The sequence below is a fragment of the Orycteropus afer genome, unplaced genomic scaffold (assembly GCF_000298275.1).
Source record: "Orycteropus afer afer isolate SDZICR_OR568_19922 unplaced genomic scaffold, OryAfe1.0 scaffold00142, whole genome shotgun sequence".
NCBI classification, from domain to species: domain Eukaryota; kingdom Metazoa; phylum Chordata; class Mammalia; order Tubulidentata; family Orycteropodidae; genus Orycteropus; species Orycteropus afer.
Genome location: NW_006921729.1, coordinates 2,865,627 through 2,886,821, shown reverse-complemented (window position 1 = coordinate 2,886,821; position 21,195 = coordinate 2,865,627). Strand labels below are relative to the sequence as shown.

Genomic DNA, 21,195 nt, shown 5'->3' with positions numbered 1-21,195 from the left:
TGTGTCTGTGTTAATTGGTTTCCCTTTTCTTTGTTGAAGAGGGTCTGTGCAGTCTTTCTGCCTAGTCCGCCATCTTGCCGGATCCTCTGCTGTTAAATTCCTGTATTAAGTTCTAGAAATTTTAGTTCTAGAAATTTCTTTTCTTTCTTTTTATAAGCTCCCTGTTCTTTGCCTACTTTCTCTATTTATTTCCTTCCTCATCAGTCCCAGTTATTTTCTCTCCTGTGGTTCTGATTCTGTCTGTTTTTAGCTTAGTTCCCCACCCCACCCCCTTCTAGGATTGGTCTTTTCATGTGGTTTCTATATTTGAAATACTACAAGAGATAAGTGAAGGCTCTCAATGAAGTTATCTTTCAAAAGAGAGAATTTACTTGGCGATTCTACAAGTGAAAAGGGTAGAACCAAAAAAACCAAACTCACTGCCGTTGAGTTGATTTCGACTCATACCAACCCCTTCTTGGGTTTCCGAAGTAGATTGCCCAATCTTCCTTCTGAGGAGTGGCTGGTGGGTTTGAACTGCCAGCCATCTGGTTAGCAGTCAAATGCCTTAGGCACTATGACACCAGAGCTCCTGATAAGGGTAGGGTGACAGAGAAATTTAATTCAGTTTGATTCAAAACTGGGTTTTAGTCTCTGTGAGGCATGTCTAAACCCAAAAAACCCAAAGTCATTGCCATCAAGTCAATTCTGACTCATAGCGACCCCCACTGGGTTTCCAAGGTTGTCAATCTTTACAGAAGTAGATGGCCCCTTCTGAGCAGTGGCTGGTGGGTCTACATGTGGTTAATCCTTACTCTTGTGTTTAGCCATTAAAGGGTCTCAACTGAAGCCTGAGGAAATTACCTTTTCTTTGTCCGGCCCTAAATTCAATTTGCTCAGCCTCTCAGCCATTACTTTATTTTCAGCCTTCAGGTGCCACTTTAAAATCAGCAAATGTCTTGAGGGGAAATATGTTACCAAATTTCGGACTCACTCCGTGTTCTCCTTGTCTTCGTGATCTTAGGCCCTGAAATCCTTATTACCTTATCCTCTGATGTTTTCAAGCAGACATCTTCATGTTTTATCCAGCCTTTCTAGATGTTCTTAGAAGAAGGATGGTCTATCTTAGCTAGTCGATCACAACCAGACGCACATTGATTTCTTCAGTCATTTTGATCCTAATTATTTTACAGTCTGCTTCTGATCATTCCAGTTCTTAAGATTCTAATTCTACTGCCTCCTGTTTCTGTATACACCTATTCATGATAATTTCTTTATGTTCTACAAATGTTGATTTTTGAGCTCTTGTCTGGTGGTGCTTTCACTTTTACAGCCTGGGTTCCTGGGTTAAGACTGGGTTGACTCCAGTAGAGGAATTGTATTTGTTCAGGTACCCCAAGGATATTTACAGTACAAGACCACTTTTCACTTCATTTCTCAGCTTGGGGTCCCTAGATCAGGGAGGCACCTACACAAGCGTAAGGATCGACCTGTGATGATAAATTCTGGGAGCAGATATATACATTTCTTCTACCCATGGCCCAGTCATGACAAATAAGGTCCACTATAATCTGCTGGAGCTGTGGAGATTTCTTCCTGGTCCATCTAACATTTTCCCTGGGGTGTGACCCTCAAACTTTCCTGGCTGTAAAAATTTCAGGTCCACCTCCCTGCTTCTCAGGTCTGAGGTCTTGTCTCCTATCCCTCTAAGGCTGTTTAAAACCCAAGCTCTAGGTATCTTAAGATAGCCAAAGCTCAGTGGCTATTAACATGCTGGTTTTTGTCACCTCTTTATTTTGGCCCTTAAGTATTTGCCTTATGTCTTTTATCCAGCATTTTGCCAACCATTACTGGAAGATTTTATTAGTTTTCACCTAATATCCTTTTTCTGTTCCAGGATACCATTCAGAATACATTACATTTAGCTGTCATCTTTCCTTGGACTCCTCTTAACCATGACATTTTCCCAGTCTTTCCTTGTATTTGATGACCTTGAAAGTTTTGAGGAGCACTGCTTATGTATTTTAGAATGTCCCTCTCTTAAGATTTGTTGATGTCTTTGTCATGATTAGACTCAAATTATGAGTTTTAGGAAGGGAGACCATAGTGTTAAAATGCCACTGTCATCATACCAGTGGTACATTCTATCAACATGAAGAATATGACTTGTCACTTTTTTTTTAAATTGTGATTTGGGTAAAAGTTTACAAAGCAAATTCATTTTTCATACAGCAGCTCGTGAACATTTTGTTTCATGACACTGACTGCAATTCCCCACAATGTAACAGTTCTGTTCCCATTTGCTCCCTGTAGTTACCTCTTCCCTGTGTCCTTCTTTCCTATACATTTCTTCCCCCTAAGCTATCTCCCTGTGCAAACACTGCCCTTCTGTTCTTCCATGATTGATTGTTCTAAGGAGTGAATCTACCTGATGTTAAGTGTTCACCTTATATTATATCCTTGTCTTTTGTTTGGCTGAAAGCCATAGGAGCGTGTTAGTTCCAGACCTCAAGGGTCTCACCAGGCTCTATTAGACCAGTAAACCTGGTCTTTTTTTAATGATTTTGAATTTTGTTCTATATTGTTCTCCCACTCTATCCAGGATCTCCTGCACTGATCTCCCTCTGAGTGGCTGACAATGGTAGCCACGCATCATCTAGTTCTTCTGGTTTCATGGTCATATAGGCTGAGGTTTGCATGGTCCACTAGTCCTTGGGACTAATTGTTTCCATCCATCATTGCTTTTCTTCATTATTCTTTGCTCTGGATGAGGAGAGAGCCATTGTTGCATATAGATGGCTGCTTGCAAGCTTTTAAGACCACAGTCGCTACTCACCAAAGTAGGATGTTGTTGTTGTTGTTTGCCATCGAGTTGGCCCCGACTCATAGCGACCCCTCCTTGGGTTTCCGAGGCAGTATCACTACGGAAGTAGGATTGCCCAACCTTCCTTCCAAGGAGTGGCTGGTGGGTTTGAACCACCAGCCTTCTGGTTAGCAGTCAAGTGCCTTAGCCACTATGCTACCAGAGCTCCCAAAGTAGGATGTAGAACAATGTTTTTTGTAGTATGTTATGCCAATTGAGCTCTATGTCCCTTGTGACCATGGTCCCGAGCCCAGAGGTCCAACAGCTTACTCCATCAGGGTGGCTGACTATGCCTAAGAAGTTATCATAACTTTGCCCCATTACAAAAATATCAAACTCACTGCTGTCGAGTCAGATCTGACTCACGGTAACCCCTCCTTAGGTTTCCGAGGCAGTATCACTATGGAAGTAGATTGCCCAACCTTCCTTCTGAACAGTGGCTGGTGGGTTTGAACCACCAGCCTTCTCGTTAGCAGTCAAATGCCTTGGGCACTATGCCACCAGAGCTCCTTTGCCCTATTAATTTTAGTTATATGGACATTCTAACAGTGCATACAAATACATATGTAGAAATGTCACCTGCCAATCTTATATATGGTGATGAGTACAGTCCCTTTTGCCTAGATATACCTGATCATTCAGCCTACCTATCTACTTACCCGTAAATTAATGTTTGTTATCACTGATAATGCAGTATTGTATATGTGAAAGTGTTTATCTTCGTTGTCTGTACCTCTTGTGCACCTCTCTGTGTCTTCCTTTTCCTTAGTGTTATTGTGTTCGTCACTTGCTTTTCGTATATTGCCTTTCCCTTCACCCAAATCAATACTGTCTCTACGTAGTTAACAGTGTCCCCCCCATCCCTGGTAACCAACAAAGAAAGTTTCCTTCCATACATAAACCTTTCCTTGACTTTTTACAATAGTGAACTAATATATGTGCTCCAAGTTCATCCATATTATGTGGTGTTTTGCAGATTCTACATTATTCTTTAGTGTCACCTAGTATTCCATTGTATGTATGTATCATTGTTTGGTTATCCAATCTTCTGTCGATGGGCACTTATGTTGTTTAATCTCTTTGCTATTGTGAATAGTGCTGTGATGCACATGGGTGTGCACCTATGCACCTATCTGTTTATGTCCTGGCTCTCACTTCTTTAGGATATGTATCTAGTAATGGAATGGCTGGATCAAATGGTATTTCTAATTGCAACTTTTTAAGGAATCGCCGTACTGATTCCCACAGTGGTTGTATCATTTTACAGTCCCACCATCACTGTACGAGAGTCCCAATCTCTCCACATCCTTGCCAGCATTTGTTATTTTTTATTTTGTTGAACTTTGCTATTAGTGCTGGGGTGAGATCTCACTGTTGTTTCGATTTGTATCTCTCTAATGGCTAATGATTGTGAACATTTCTTCCTGTGTTCATTGGCTGCCTGAATATATTCTTTGGTGAAGTGTCCATCCATGTCTTCTGCCCGTTTTTCAATTGGATTGCTTGTCTTTTTAATATTGAGATGTCGGATAAATTTTAGAGGTAAGTCCCTTGTGAGGAATGTCGTTACTGAATATTTTTTCCCAACCTGTAGGTTTTCTTTTCACTCTCTTGGAGAAGTCTTTTGATGCACATAAAAATTTAATTTTGCGGAGGTTCTCAATTCTGTTCCACTGGTCTGTGTGTCTTGTACCAATACAAGGGTGTTTTGACTACTGTGGCTGTACAGTAGGTTTCGAGATCTGGGAGTGTGAGACCTCCTACTTTGTTCTTCTTCTTCAATAGTGCTTTGCTTATCTGAGGTCTATCATTATTTACTTTGTTGCTCGAGTTGTTCCAACTTTGGCCATTGGGAGCTCTTTCAGGTTGGTTCTTGTGTCCTTTTTTGTTTGTTTGTTTTGTTTCCCTCAACTTCATTTATTTTGTTATTGAGAATATATGCAGCAAAATATAATTTCTACATGAACAATTTAATGACATTGACTACATTCTTTGAGTTGTGCAATCATTTCTACCCTCCTTTTCTGAGATGTTCCTCCTTCATTAACATTAAACTCACTGTCCTGTAAGAGTCGCATCTAATCTTTCATGTTGCTATTGTCAGTTTGGGGGAGCTGTAATGGAGCAGTGTCTAAGGCATTTGACTGCTAACCAGAAGACTGGTGGTTCAAACCCACCAGCCACTCCTCTGAAAGAAGACTGGGCAATCTACTTCAATAGACATACCACCTTGGAAATCCAAGGAGGGAACACTATGAGTCAGAAACAACTTGATTGCAGTGTTTTTTGTTTTATTTTGTTTTTATTTTCAATTTGATCCCATATAAATTTCTCTTAAAAGAGAATAATGTTCAAAGCAGACCTTTTTCACTAGTTAAGCTGAACTGCTGTTTGGTTTTAAGAATACTTCAGGGTGTATTTTTGGTTTAAGGTTTAAATATTATCTCAGGGCAATAGTTTCAGGGGTTCATCTACCCTCTATGGCTCTAGAAAGTCTAGAGTCCATGAGAATTTGAAATTCTGTTCTGTTCTTTCCCTGTTTTGATCAGGATTCTTCCATAGAATCTTTGATCCAAATGTTCAATAATGGTTGCCAGTTCTTCTGGTCCCACAACAAAGGAATCAGTTGTTCATGGAGGCATTTAGCCACATATTCCATACCCTCCTCCTATTCGTGACTCTCCTTCTTCCTCTGTTGTTCCAGGTAAATACAGACCAATTGTTGTACCTCTAAATTAAATTCTTTTAGCTTCCTTTCTTGGAGTCTTTGCCAACTTCTCTAATTCTCCTTGAAGTGTGATGACCATACAAAGTTCCATACACAGAAATCCAAAAGAGAATACGATACTGTTCAGTACAAGGAATAAATAAAATGCTTTTTTCAATGTTAAGCAAACAGAACTAACATACTTGTCTTCTTTTGCTATAAAAACTAAAACTCACTACTGTCAAGTCGGACCTGACTCATAGCGACCCCTCCTTGGGTTTCTGAGGTGATATCACTATGGAAGTAGATTGCCCAACCTTTCTTCCAAGGACTGGCTGGTGGGTTTGAACTGCCAGCCTTCTGGTTAGCAGTCAAATGCCTTAGGCACTACACCACCAAAGCTTCCTCTTTTGCTATATATGGTTGAAAAGAACTAAGAATATGCATGTACTCCTTAAACCCTAAAGTGTAATCCACATGTTTGTGAAGAGATTATTATCATTAGTCCAAGTTGTTTTTTGCCCTTGGTGAGCAGAATCAATGACTGCTAAGCCTGGTTTTGACCTGATTCCCCAAGAAGGTAGCATAAGAAGGAATATGAAAAAAGCAGTGAGGAAAACCTCTATATACTGCTCTGCAGTGACTGGTGGATATACTGTTAAGAGATAAAACCAACTGTATCGGACAGTAAAAATGGGAGGGTGCTCAAATATTTACATATTTACTTACGAGTTTTTAAAATGTTTTATTGTGGTTTAAGTGAATATTTACAAAGCTAATTAGTTTCCCATTCAATAATTTATATATAGATTATTTCATGACATTGGTTGCAATCCCCTCAATGTGTCAACACTCTCCCCACTTCCACCCTGGGCTCCCCATTTCCATTCTCCCAGCTTTTCTTCCCCTTTCTGCCTTCTGAATTTTACTTTTGGGCAAATGCTGTCCTTGTGGTCTCATACAGTTGCATGTTCCGAGAAGCAGGTTCCTTGTGGGTGTTATTGTTCACTTGATAGGCCTGCCTATTGTTTGCTATAAGGTGGTGTCCAGGAGTGGGTTCAGTTCTAAGTCTGAAGAGTGTCTAAGGGCCATAGTCTTGAGAGTTCTACCAGTCTCTATCAGACCAGTAAGTCTGGTCTTTTTTATGAATTAGAATTTTGTTAGATGTTTTTCTCTCACTTTGTCTGGACCTTCCATCATGATCTTGGTCAAAGCTGTGTGTAAGGGTAGCTGGGCACAGTCACATACTATTGGTCTCCAGCTAGTGGAAGCTGTGGTTCATGTGCTTCATTAGTGCTTTGGAATAACTGTTTCCTGAGCCTTTGGTTTTCTTTGCTCCAGAATGAAGAGACCAATAGTTGTACCTTAGATGGCTGCTCACAAGGTTTTAAGACCCCAGTCACTACTCAACAAAGTAGGATGTAGAATATTTTCTTTATGGACCATTCCATGCCAATTGACTAAGATGTCCCCCTTAGCTCTCAAGCCCAGTAACTCAGTCCAGTGAGGTGTTTGGTTATGGCTCTGAAGTTTTTCTGACTGTACCCCTTGTGTATTCCATTATATACACAGGTATAGTTACAGCACATACAAATATGTATATCCACTGCCAAATGTAAATATGCATGTGATTGTACTTCCATACATCATCCCACATCTGTTGAGTTTACATATCTACCTATGTATCCAATACGTAATTTGTTTGTTGTTACTGATGTTGCAGGATCATATGCTTATGATTTCAAGAAGAAATAATGGAAGAACCCAAACACACAGGAGCCAAGAGAATACGAGGAAAAGTTAGTTATTTTAATAGAAAATTATAGCTAATAAATGCAGAAGGAATAATAGCATTAGAAATCACCATTTCCTAACCCGTAATGAAAGAAAGAGATCTAGGTAATAATCATCTAAGTTTACTAAAACCATTATGTGAAAGATTGAGGAGAACTCTATAAAGGATGAATCAAGCTCCTAACACCTGAAGCCACTTACCAATCTTATCACTGAAAGTGGAGAAACCAAATATAATGCTGCCTGATGGTATACAATAAGAAATGCACAGTCCTACCAAGTACTTTGTTTCTTGCCGAAAAAAAATCTGAATCTAATCAAACATCTCCATCTAACTGTAACTATATAAGCTTATAGGAACTACAAAGGATAAAAGAACATGTTTAATGTCATCACATATGAAATTAGTCAAATCCAGGATGTCAGAAATTGCAGTTTCTTTAAAACAGGGTGGAGGAAGAATTATTATCAACTTAAGGAGACTTCAACCAAAAAACCAAACTCACTGCCACCAAGTTGGATCCGACTCATAGTGACCTCTCCTTGGGTTCCTGGGGCAGTATCACTATGGAAGTAGATGCCCAACCTTCCTTCCGAAGAGCGGCTGGTGGGTTTGAACCACCAGCCTTCTGGTTAGCAGTCAGATGCCTTAGGCACTACACCGCCAGAGCTCCTAAGGAGACTTAAGGAAGGTATATTTCAAATGCAATATGCAGACTTTGTTTGGATTCTGATTCAAGGAAACCAACTGTAAATTGACTTTTTCTGAAATAAATGGGGGAAAATCCAACATGAACTGGGTATTAATCCATACTGTTAATATGGTTGTGTGTGATAATAGTATTATGTTTGTGGTTTTTTAAGTCCTTATCTGATGTATTAATCATATAATTTGTAGAATTTTTGTTCATTTATTCCAGTCTTTTCACTGTTAGGCATTTTTTAACAAATGGGGGAAATCAGACATGGATTGGGTATGTGTTGATATTAAGGAATCATCACTAATATCACTGGGTGTGACAATAGTATTATGGTTTGTTTTTTCATTCTTATCTGTTAGAGAATTAATGAAGTATTAACTGAAGAATAACATGTCTAGGATTTTCCTTAAAATATTCCAATATACATATGTGCACACAGATACACCACAAGAAGTTACAGAGGTGTGCATGGCAGATGATTCAAGATTTGCAGAAGGTAGATAACTGTTGAAGCTTGGTGATGGGCAAAGGAGAGTTCATTATAGACTTTCCCCTAGTTTCGTGTATGCTTAACAAATTCTTTAAGAAAGCTTTTTAAAAATAAGAAAATAAGATATCTACCTCATAAACTGGTCCAATTTCATAATCTGTGAAAAATCCAACTGATGGCTTAGCTAGAAACACTGGGGTATCAGCACAACTGTGGGAGGGAAAAAGGAGAGAGAAAGGCTGTTAGTTTTACCCCTACAATGATATACTATATAGTGACTGATTAATGTAAAAATAAATACATCCAAGTCATCAAGATATTCACAATGTATCATTTGTTGATTTTTTTTTTTAAAGCAGTTACAAATCTTTCTGAAGATGTGTGTATTTATACATTTCATTTTCAATATACAGGGGAAAAACTCTGGAAGTTTAAATACCAAAAGTTAACTGGGTTTTTAATACAGAGTCATTTTTCTTTTTGGATATTAGTGTTTTCTATTTTATTTTTTTTTTCTTAGTTTTGTAGTGTTCTTTTCCCTCCCCTCCAATTCCTGGTAACCAACAAAGATGGTTTCCTTCCATATATAAACCTTTCCTTGACATTTTACAATAATAAACTAATACAGTATTTGTCCTTCTGTGACTGACTTATTTCACTTAGCATAATGAACTCCAACTTCATCCATGTTATGCAGTGTTTTGCAGATTCTGCATTATTCTTCACAGTTGCATAGCATTCCATTGTGTATATATACCATAGTTTAATTATCCATTTTTCTGTTGATGGGTACCTAGATTGTTTCCTATTGTTCTTAATATATAATAAATATATATATATTATTTATCTAATAAAGAAATGCTCATACTTTTAAGTCCATTAAAATTATGGATACATGAATCAATCATTCCCTTCATAAGAGCAATTACTAAAATAAAGCCAAAGGCACAAGGAAAAAAAAAAAAACCTCACAATTTATGCTAATTATTTGTAATTAATCAAATTTTAAACATTTTTATTATCCAAAACATATGGACCCAATGGAAGGAGCCCGTTGCTATAGAGACTCCATTTGACCAGTCTATTGGGATGTAAGCAAAGGGTCAATATCAACCACTATTTCCTGAGGCCCTGGCAGGTCAGAAAAGCACAAACTCAGGACAGTGGACTAGGATGTCCAGAGGTGTCTGTAAGTGCCTCTGCTCCATTCAGATACTGATACCCTGCCCCTAATAGTCTAGGGATCTCCATAAGTTGGACCAAACCCAGGACCTCTGGTTTTCACACAGATTTTCTGAGAATATGAATCAGGGAAAGACATACCTCTGTTCTGTCACCACACTTGGGAATTTTCCTATCCGTTCTGGCCTCTTTGGAGGAAAAAGAAGAGATCTGCCTCCATACCGAGTGTTAGGAGGAAAAAAACGGGGATTTTTTAAGAAGCGGCTCCGACTCTCCATTCGAGCAAGCAGAAGTCGCTCCAGTGCTCGCTGTGGCATACTTAAGTGGTTCATCCAGTTTTTATTTTTTGGTGGACTTGCTTTCTTTGAAACATACAAAAACATAAAGTCAACAGAAGGCAAACAGGCTGTGTGTACTGACATTGTGACCAACTGCATGACCCACAGGTGGCCAGTAAAAAACCTACTCTATTTTGCTGTAGATTGATCATACCTTCTTGTGTCATTTTGAACTTCTTCCCCTCACCACTCCTTCTCCCCATTGACCATACACATTGCTGTACACAGATTTTAAAAACTAACCTTGACAGTTTTCTTGGTCCTGTGTTCATCCTTAAGAGATGAGTCTTGTGTTAAACTGTCCACACTGACGTCTAACTTCTCAGTATCAGCAAGCTTCTTTCTGCATAAAATGCCAAGCCTCATGGCCAGCTCTTTATTTGAGATGGCACGTTTCTCATAACTAAATGTCAGTCTTTGACATCCTGGGAGGAAATTGCCTATGGCACCAAGGAAACAAACTAAGTTTTGTATCAAAGTGAGGAGGTGGAAGGATGTTTCTAAGATGACTAATAAACCACTAAAACCACAGTTAGCTTGATAATTTCTCCTAAATGTTCATATTTACTACATCTGATGTAGCTGCTCTTCAGCATATGAACTACTGCTGGAATTTATTCTTTGTATTCAAGACTTAGGACTAGAATGCTAATTATTTTTTGTTGTTGTTAATTTAAAGTGTTCAATTTTTCAACACAGTCAAAGAGCATGGAAGACATCATCACACACACGTGCATACACATACCCTATGTCTGAAGATGTTTTTTAAAAACTCACAAGGAATCAAAATTTGCGCTAGCTTTTACACCTATAACATCATCCTCCAAATGCAATGAAACAGGCATCACCACACATATCTTATTACAATGTCTGGTAAATTCTCAATAAAATATTATAACTTTAAGATATTAAGAGGCTTAGCATCCCATGGCACTTGATTCTGCTCCCTCTTTCTGGCCTCACTCCCCTGCACAGCTCAGTCCATCAGAACTCTTTTTTCATCCATACCTTCAATTCTCTAGATCCCAATCCTCCCAAGCCAAACCTTTTCTCAGCCCCAAATCCCTAGAGATCACCAAACAGTCCTATAGATTGGGACTTCTGGGTAGCCAGTCTTCTATGTCTGGCACTGCAAAGCAATCCTGCTGTTTGTCCACAGTTTGTTCATTCTCACCATCTACACAGTGACACACCCAAAAACTCACCTCTTTGCTTAAGCCCAGAACATAGCCTCCCCTTCCTCTCATTCTCAGAGGACCTTGCCTCCCATATCAAAGGAAAATGGCCCAATATCATACACATACACACTCTTTTGTCTGCTTCCCCACTCCTTCTTCCTTCCATTCTCAAAGGAGGAAAGGTCATTCTTTTCCTGAATGGGAAAATCCCTAAGTTCTTGTTCTGTCTCTATCTCCTCCTTTTTCCATAAGGAATTTACTCCCTTGCTTATCTATGCCTTCAGTTTTTCCCTCTCTTGATTCATTCAAGAAGATATTTTCACATCTTCTTGTGTTGGACAGTTGGTAAGAGTATCACATGGGGAAGTTAGGGCTACTATCTTGTAGGTATTTGAGAACTAATAAGGAAGTGGCATGTTCAGATTTGACTTTTCTAGTAGTCACAGTCAAAATCAAAGAAAAGAGAAGATACCTGTGAAAAAGAAAATGGCAGCAAAGATGACTAATGTGGTCCTAGAATAATATCAAGGCTCTGAGAAAGTACAGAAACATTACCTTTAGGTGCAGAGCAAAATGGCACTGTATCACTGTAGTAATCTTCTGGGCAGATCAAATGATGTTTCTGTAGCAACTCACTGTCTACACACCATCTGAAGATAGACTTGACTGCACAGGAGGAAAAGGTCATAAAGGTGTTTAAAACCAGACTGACACTGAAGAATTGCACTCAAACTTTCTTTATCTCTGAGCCTAAACTATATAATAAAATTCTGTGGCAATACTGAGATTTAAGAAACTAATCAGCAAATATTTCTCAGCCACTTAAAAGAGGCCAATCATTGGGCAAAGCTGTGTAGTGGTATTATTTGCGTTAAAATATTGTTATGGAAAAGTCTACAACAAAACAGAATTAAGAGAAGGGTGTGGCAGATTGAATAACTAGCCCCAATTCTTTGTTGTTGTTGTTATATGCCATCGAGTTGACCCAACTCATAGTGACCCCTCCTCGGGTTTCCAGGGCATATCACTACAAGGCAGTATCACTACAGAATTAGATTGCCCCATCTTCCTTCCGAGGAGTGGCTGGTGGGTTTGAACCGCCAGCCTTCTGGTTAGCAGTCAAGTGCCTTAGGCACTATGCTACCAGAGCTCCTATTGGAAGTCCTAGCCAGAGCATTAAGGCAAGAAAAGGAAATAAAAGGCATTCAAATACGCAAAGAAGAAGTAAAACTATATGCAGATGATATGATCTTATACATATAAAATCCCAAACACGCAGTAAGAAAATCATTGGGACTCATTGACCGTTTTAGCAAAGTGGCAGGGTACAAGGTCAACACAAAAATCAGTCAGATTCCTTTATACTAATGAAGAACTCTGAAAAGGAAATCAGGAAAGCAACACCATTTACAATAACCTCTCAAAAGATGAAGTACTCAAGAATAAATCTAACTAGAGACACAAAAGATCTATACAAGGAAAACTACAAAAGACTATTACAAGATACCAAAACAGACCCACATAAATGGAAGATAATACCATGCTTATGGATAGGAAGACTTACCATTGTGAAAATGTCGATACTACCCAAAGTGATTTACAGATACAGTGCAATCCCGATCCAGGTTCCATCATCTTTCTTTAAAGAGATGGAAAAACTAATCACCAACTTTATATGGAAAGGAAAGAAACCCCAGATAAGTAAAGTACTACCGAAAAAGAAGAACAAAGTAGGAGGCCTCACACATCCTCAAAAACCTACTATACAGCCACGGTAGTTAAAACAGCTGCTACTGGTACAATGACAGATGCATAGACCAACAGAACAGAATTAAGAACCCAGAAGTAAATTCATCCACCTATGGACAGCTGATCTTTGACAAAGGGCCAAAATACATTAAATGGGGAAGAGACAGTCTGTTTAATAAATGGTCCTGGCAAAACTGGATGTCCATCTGCAGAAAAATGAAACAAGACCCATGTCTCATATAATATACAAAAACAAATTCAAAATAGACGAAAGACCTGAACATAAAACCATCAAAGAAAAAACAGCACAAAGTTATGGGCCCTAATTCAGAACATAAATACACTACTGAATATAACTAAAACTGTACAAACACCTGAAGAAAAAACAGATGACTGGGACCTCCTAAAAATTAGAGACTTATGCATATCAAAAGATTTCACCAAAAGAGTAAAAAGAGAACCCACAGACTGGGAAAAAAAATTTGGCAATCACATATCAGACAAGAGACTAATCTCTAAAATTTACAAAAAATCTCAACAACTTAACAACAAAAAGACAAATAATCCAATTGAAAAATGGGCAGTGAAATTCACTTCACCAAAGAAGATATTCAGGCAGCTAACAAACACAGGAAGAAATGCTCACTATCATTAGCAATTAAAGAAATGAAAATAAAAACAACAATGAGACAGCATCTCATTCTAGCACTAACAGCAAAGTTCAAAAAACAGATAACAACAAATGCTAGTGAGAGAGATTGGAACCCTGCTAGTGGGAGTGTAAAACGGTATAACCACTGTGGAAAACGGTACAGCACTTCTTTAGAAAGCTGGAAGTAGAAGTATTTCATGATCCATCAATCCCATTATTAGTATATATCCTAGAGAAATAAGACCCCTAACACAAACAGACATATGCATACCCATGTTCACTGCAGCACTATTCCCACAGCAAAAAGATGGAAAGAACGTAAATGTCAATCAACAGAGGAATGGATCAACAAACTATGGTACATACACACAATGGAATACTATGCAACATTAAAGAACAATGATGAAGCAGTGAAACAGCTCATAACATGAATGAACTTTGTGCCCATTATGCTTACTGAAGCTAGTCAATCACTAAAGGACATATATTATATGAGACCCCTATTGTAGAAAGTGAAAAAAAAGGTTTCACTAAAATATAAATATTCTTTAATGGCTACCAAGGGTGGGTAGAAAAGGGAGGGTAAACCATTAACTAGAGGGTAGACACATACTAACTTGGGTGAAGGAAAAAAAATTAAGGGAAAAAAATTGTGTTAGAAGACGACATGGAAGTTTTCAAACTTTTTTCTTGCTCCATTAACCAATATTATCGTATGATGCAGTACCTTTACATGGCACTTCCCTTTGGAGAGTATAGGTGAGACAAGTGAATAATACATGTTTTCCCCATTATATGTGTTAATTTATAAATTCTGAGGTTTAGCTTAGTTACTATAATGACAGGATTCAATTAGGAAAACTCAAAAGATAAGATTTAAACCTCCAAACCAAGAGCAAAGACCACATGAGACAAAGCATCCTTTCCTTCTGATAAAATTCCTTCCACAGACAGATGGACGGACGGATGGATGGATGGATAGATGAATGGATGGATGGATGGATGAATAAGCAGATAAAGCTCTTTTTGAGAGTAGAAAGCCAATTGATAAAAATAGAAGAAATTATTACAATCATCATAAGAGATGAATGATTCAAGAAAGAGTTGTCAATGAATGCTGGTCACTGGAGGTTTGATAAGAGATAGATTATTGGTGTGATCTGAGAATAGCTTTCCTCAAAATACTAATCAATTATAAAGGAAAAATGGTGAACTTAATGCAAAGAACCATGGCAGACACAAACGTGATCAGACGATCAAGGTCAGAAACACACATGCCTCCTACTGTGATGCGGTGTTCCTGCCAACAAAGTGTGAGTCTCATCATGAAAAAACATTAGACAGAACCATCTTACAGAATGAAAAACCTGCCAGGAACATGAAAGACAGGAAAAGGTCAAGGAATTATTCCCAGTGAAGGAGTCTAAAAAAGAGATGTGATGACTAAATGCAACACGATTCTTAGATAGTGTGGTACTTAAGTTTGTGTGTCAACTTGGCTGGGCCTGGTTGAGTGATTGGGCAGCTGCTGGTAATATTCCCCATGATGAGACCGGCAATCAAGTCCATGGTGGGCCCTACCACAAGCAGCTGAGTAGCTGCTTTAGGGATGTGTCTGCTTCCCATAAATAAGAAACAGCACTGGGAATAGTCTCTAGTTTATGGCACGCTTGAACCCTGCATGTAGCCACGTCGTTGTTCAGCACCCTGCCATGCTCTGCCAACCTTGGGACTTTCAGTGGACTCGAACTGATGGCCTGCCATGTGGTCTGGTAACATTGGGACTGTGCCTTTTGCCAACCCTGGGCTTGTCAGCCTTAGCAGCTGGCAGCTGAGTGAAGAAAAGCCTTTAGCTCCAGTGGGCTGGAAGCAGAAGGCAGAAGCCCAAGGTTGAGGGGGCTTTCACCCAGCCCCTAGAGCCTGGCACTTTGAACTCAGACTTCTAGCCTCCCAAACTGTAAAAGGATAAACTCCTGTTTGGTCAAGCCATCCCATTTGTGGTATATTCCTGTCAGAGTGGCACTAGGTAACCAGAACAGATAGGATCCTGGACCAGAAAGGAAAAAGAGACACTATTTTGACAGGAAATGAATCTGAATGGGACTTGTGTTATGCCAGTGCTAATTTCCTGATTTGGGGGGCTGCATGCTGGTACAGGAGCTCTGGTGGTACAGTGACTAAGGTATGTGACTGCTAAACAGAAAGTCGGCAGTTCAAACCCACCAGCTGCTCCTTGGAAGGAAGATGAGACAATCTACTTCTGTAAAGATTTACCACCTTGGAAACCCAATGGGGGTCACTATGAGTTGGAATTGACTTGATGGCAGTGGGGTTTTTTGTTTTGTTTTGGTTTGGTTTTGCTGGTAATGTGGGACACTGTCCATGTTTGAAGATATGTTCACACACTGGTGTGTGCTGATGAAACATAGTAGCAACTTGCTCTTAAAATGTTCTGAAAAATACTAGAGAGCGGGCAATCTATTAAATATAGCAAAATATTAACATGAAGAACATGAGGTAGTTCTTCATACACACCTGGAGGCAATTTGATGACACTGACGGCCTCAAGGGTCTGTGCTTCTGCCTCATGCATGGTCCGCTCTTCCTCCGCCATAGCACGAGCGCGAGCCTGAATGATGTGCCTCTCCAACATTTCAACTTCATCCAGTCGCTGCTTGTACAACTCTCGAATCTGGCAGGTGGATGACCAGACACAGAGAAATATGGTGAGACCAATAGGTTTACTCAATGCACCCCAGCATCAGAGCTTCCCATGCAGCATAGATAATAGTCACAGAATTATAAAGATCATCTGACAAGCTAACAGATGTTAAAACTGAGACCCACAGAGGGAAAATGAAAAATACTAGAGATTACCTTAAAGATTTCACTTTAAGGTAAGTAACAGAGCCAAGACTCAAACCTTATCTCCTGACTCCCGGTTCTATAGTAAAGAAGCTGGTACCTAAACTCTGAAACACCATATACAAGTTATCACACCACCCGTGGTAGACAAGGGGATGCGTCACCTAGATCTCCCTTCAAGGAAGGACTTGCTGCCCAGTTGCAGAGAGTGTAGTCAGCACAGAGCCCTCAGCCATCAGCCCATTCAGAGTTTACCTCAGCAGCTGGAAATGGCTTGTCTGAAATCATGTCCTTTCAAGGACACCTGCATCCAGTGTCCGAGAGAGGCAAAGGATAAAGGCCTGACCAGTTTGGCCCAAAGACAGAAACTCAAATAGGAAATACTGCCTCCAGAGCAACCTGCTGAATTTGCTAAGGTTTGTGGGGCCTGCATCGTATAGTTAAACTTCCACTGGCCAAGTCGGCGTACCCCATGTCTATGTCTACAACGTAGGTATAATTCTCTTCACAGGAGTTGATCTCTAATAAACATCTTGTACCCACTCTGTCACAGTGTCTGCTTCCACAGAGCTCAACCTGGAAGCCCCACTCCTCCAGACTGATTACAGAGCAACCAGCCAGTCAAAGGTCTGATCCATGTTTTCAAGTTCAGACTTCTTAAGAGGAAGAGGCAGAAAGCTGGGCCAGGTAATATTAGACGATTTGTGTAAGGGGACAATGTTCCTTATTATATTATAGAGCTGGTAGGGTGTCAAAAACCTTTTAGACATTCTTTTAATGAAGATTTACATTAGAGGACAGAAATGAATCAGATAGGGTTTCTGCTCCCAAGGAGTTTACATTTTAGCAGGAGGGGCCAGGAAAGGATACAAATAAGTTGAATAGAGTCTTAAAAGTGCTATGATAGCAATATGAATAAGGATATAAGGAAGGCTGGGAGAAGGTGGCTAAATCTTCTTGGGGGGGGGGTGCTGTGGCCAAGCCAAGGACAGTTCCTGAAACATGAGGTACTATGCTTTGTGTCACATGTCTTACTATTTGGGTCTAGTATTAATTCCTGACTCTAATTCTTGAAAGCAAAAATGAGCATCTCATGCAAATAAAAATAATAGCAACAGCACCAACCAGCACTTAGTGAGTGCTTGCTAGATGCCAGGTGCTCGGCGTTGAAAAACGCTTTTAATCCTTAAAACAACCTATTGGTAAATATTATTATCCTCATTTCACAGATGAGAAAAAAGGCCTCCAGAAGTAAAGATTACCCAAGATTATACAGGTAGTATTTGGAAGAGCCAGGATTCAAATCAAGAGTTTATAGTTCCAGAACATTTACTCTAAATCATTAGATCTACTTCTATAGGCAGACATGAGGCAGACTAGCAGCCACAGAGGTTGCCTGGTGGAGAAGTCAGATTAAGACCTTCCATATTGAAAGGTGAGAATGAATTCTAGATCTGTAGAGACAATCATATGGCAGTTCCTTCAGAGTCTACTTCATCCAGAGACAGATAAGCAGAAAAGGAAAAGAGAAAAAGAGAGAGGTGGGAAAAGTATCAGTATGAGAACATCAGCATCACAGAAGTGGGAATAACAGATGCCTGCTCTTTTTAAGGGATCCCTGGAGGCAGGCACTAGACTGCTAACCAGAAGGCTGGCGGTTCAAACCCACCAGGCACTCCTCACAAGGAAGATGGGGCAATCTACTTCCATAGAGATACTGCCTTGGAAACCCAATGAGGAGTCACTATGAGTCGGATCCAACTCAATGGCAGTGAGTTTTTTTTTTTTGCTCTTTTTAAAGTTTCTTTTTGGAAATTACAGAATTCATGTGCACTGCAAAAGTTCAGACAATGCAGAAGTATGCAAGGGAAAAATTTTTTTCAGATATTTTTTAATGCATATATTACTATAAAGTGAAATTATCTTACCATGATTTTACAATTTTAGCTAAATTAATAATAGCAGGTAACAGTCTATGTCTATAATATATGTGTAATTCATTCTTTTTTAACAGCTGCACAGTATTCCACAATGTAGATATACTATATTTATAAAGTCAACATATATTTGCCTAGCTGTATTTCTGTAGGACAATTCTTTAAACTTTTAAGGATTCTAGAATTTTTTTTTTAGAATTTTATGGATTCTAAAATTTTTGCAGTAATTGTTTTTTATTTTAAATATTGCAAAGCTTTTTTTTTAAAGAAGGACCACTCTTTGCCAGTTCAGATCCTGGTGTAGTGACTAGTGGTGGAACAGATATTAAGGAGACAGAAATTAATAAACTGGGTGATTGGTCATGAGAGTTATAATGCTCTGCATATTCTGGGTCATGTGAATGACAGGGATGTGAGCCAGAAGTTCAACAACAAGGTCTAGCTTGAGTTGGCTAAAGTCTTAGCAGAGTGAATGTGGTAGCTCAGGAAGAGTGCAGCACAGGGTCTGATCCAGCAGTTCTGACTATATTTTAGAGAGCCTATTACCTCTGTAGTGATAACTGCCTCGGAAACCCAAGGAGGGGTCGCTATGAGTTGGGGCCAACTCGATGGCATATAACAACAACAACAAATTACCCACAGAAAGGAGCTCTGTGGCGCAGTAGTTAAGGCTTTTGGCTGCTAACCAAAAGGACAGCAGTTTGAACACACGAGCTGCTCCGCATAAGAAAGATGTGGCAGTCTGTGCCCATAAAGATTAACAGCCTTGGAAACCCTATAAGGCAATTTTACTCTGTCCTATAGGTTCTCTATGAGTGGAATCGACTTGATGGCAGTGGGCTTGAGCAAAACCCACCCAGAAGGTGAGGCTTGCCACATTAGTGTCTCACATACAATATAGATACTCATTTTGTTAATGCCTGTCTTCCCACTTAGATTGGAAGCTATAGAGGATAACAATACAGTTTTTGTGCTTTGCAGAATCCCCACTGCCCAAAACAGAATGTGGCACATAGTACACAATAAATAAAATTTGTTGAATGAATGATTGAAGCTGGGGAGGAAGCATATGTTGTCAATTAAGGGATAAGTCGAGGGGCAAAGAGAACACCGAGATAGATCTGAGAGGCAAGAGGTACAACAGGCAAACAAATGGTCGTTAAGGGGAGGGGTGACCTTAAATTTAAGGGAGTGGTTAGCAATCTGATTAGCAGAGTCAGACTCAGCAGAGGGGCCCAAGTCAGATGGTTTCCCCCTTGTACAGAGGAGGAAGTAGGTCGCTGTTTCATAAATTGAGCATGCTTCCGAAAATCTAGGCAAGTTTGTGATACAAAAAACCAAACCAAGCTCACTGCTGTGGAGTCGGGTCCTACCCACAGGGGGGGCCCCGCCCCTTCTTGGGTTTCCGAGGCGGTATCACTACCGGAGGTAGATTGCCCAACCTTCCTACCCAGGAGTGGCTGGTGGGTTTGAACCGCCAGCCTTCTGGTTAGCAGTCAAATGCCTTAGGCACTATGCCACCACAAAGGCATCCCAAATAGGGGATGACTTGTGGCTTTATCACATTAAGCGAACAACAGCTATTTAGCTCTCTGACCAGTCATTTTATTTATATATGTGCAATATCGTAATATATCACGTGTGTGTGGAGAGAAATAGATAGCTAGATGCTATAGACATATGCCATGTATGCAGAACTGGTGTATTTTTATACTGTGCGGATAGACAGAGTCCTCCCGTTAGAATGTCAGCTCTATGTCGGCACGGACTTCGTTGGGTCTTCTCCACAGAGTCTGGCAAACGGCAGCTGCTGCCAAGAGTGGAGGGGCTGAGTCTGGTCAGCCTACGCCTTCCTCCAGATACACCCTGGCTCCCCTGCACTGTTCGCAGACTGGACACCGTTGTGTGCCAGGAGGGAGCGGGAAGGAAGAGCGCACGAAGCCGGTGCCACGTTACCTGCTGCAGCGAGTCCACAAACTGCTCATGACGCGCATCCTGGCTTCCACGGGCCTGGATCAGGCTTGTGCACACGTCCTCGCCAATCACCTCAGCCGAGTATAGGTTGCGGAAGACGCTGGTGAGCAAGAACGAGATGTCTTGGGTACGGAGCGAGGTGGGGCGTAGACCGAGCAGCTGCGGCTCTGCTAGCGGAGTGAGCCCAAGTGGCGTGACGCGGCGGGGTCTCCCGCCAGTGCTGCAGTGAAAGCCCTCGAAGGACAGCAAGGAAGATTTCCAGGTAGACTGGCTGGGGCTGCAGGACCGAGTCAGATTCGTGGTTGGCCCCCACGTTGCCCTCTGGGACAAGTAGGACTCGGACTCTGCAGCTCGCTGCTCTTTGGAGCTCTTGGTCTCCATGGCAACGGAGCCACGGCTAACTTCAGTCTGCACTTCCGCTTCCTGTCCCTTTGCTTTCTCCTCCCCTCCCTCTCAGAAAGCGTCACCGGGCTTGTCTTTGTCATCTACACTAACATCATCAGCGTAACGCTCTTTAGGGTGAATTTAGAAAGTATGAAGGACGGTGGAGGTGGAAGGACGGTAAATTGCATAGCCAGGCCAGTCTACTAGCAAAACCTTGTTTCCTAACTACTTCCTTCCGCCCTTTCATTCATTCTTTGACTTGTTCAGCAGTTACTTAATATTTATTTTGGGAAAAAAAGTTGTTTTAGGTCGACTGGGAGCTGGAGATACAAGGGAAGTAAAATGCTGCTTCTGCTCAGAGGCGTGCACGCGCGCGCGCGTGTGTATGTGTGTGTGTGTGTG

General features: G+C 40.4%; 1 protein-coding gene across 1 annotated transcript in view; it reads right to left on the bottom strand.

Moving 5' to 3' along the window:
* Nucleotides 1-20,790, bottom strand: part of DLEC1 (DLEC1 cilia and flagella associated protein) — a 128,980-nt gene extending 108,190 nt beyond the window's left edge. The window contains exons 1-6 of the mRNA XM_007945753.1: nucleotides 20,392-20,790; nucleotides 16,169-16,325; nucleotides 11,788-11,898; nucleotides 10,298-10,494; nucleotides 9,858-10,078; nucleotides 8,666-8,744 (exon numbers count right to left, since the gene is read on the bottom strand). Of these exons, the coding sequence (XP_007943944.1) occupies nucleotides 8,666-8,744; nucleotides 9,858-10,078; nucleotides 10,298-10,494; nucleotides 11,788-11,898; nucleotides 16,169-16,325; nucleotides 20,392-20,790 (1,164 nt within the window). The remainder of the gene's footprint in view (nucleotides 1-8,665; nucleotides 8,745-9,857; nucleotides 10,079-10,297; nucleotides 10,495-11,787; nucleotides 11,899-16,168; nucleotides 16,326-20,391) is intronic.
* Nucleotides 20,791-21,195: the final 405 nt, after the last annotated feature.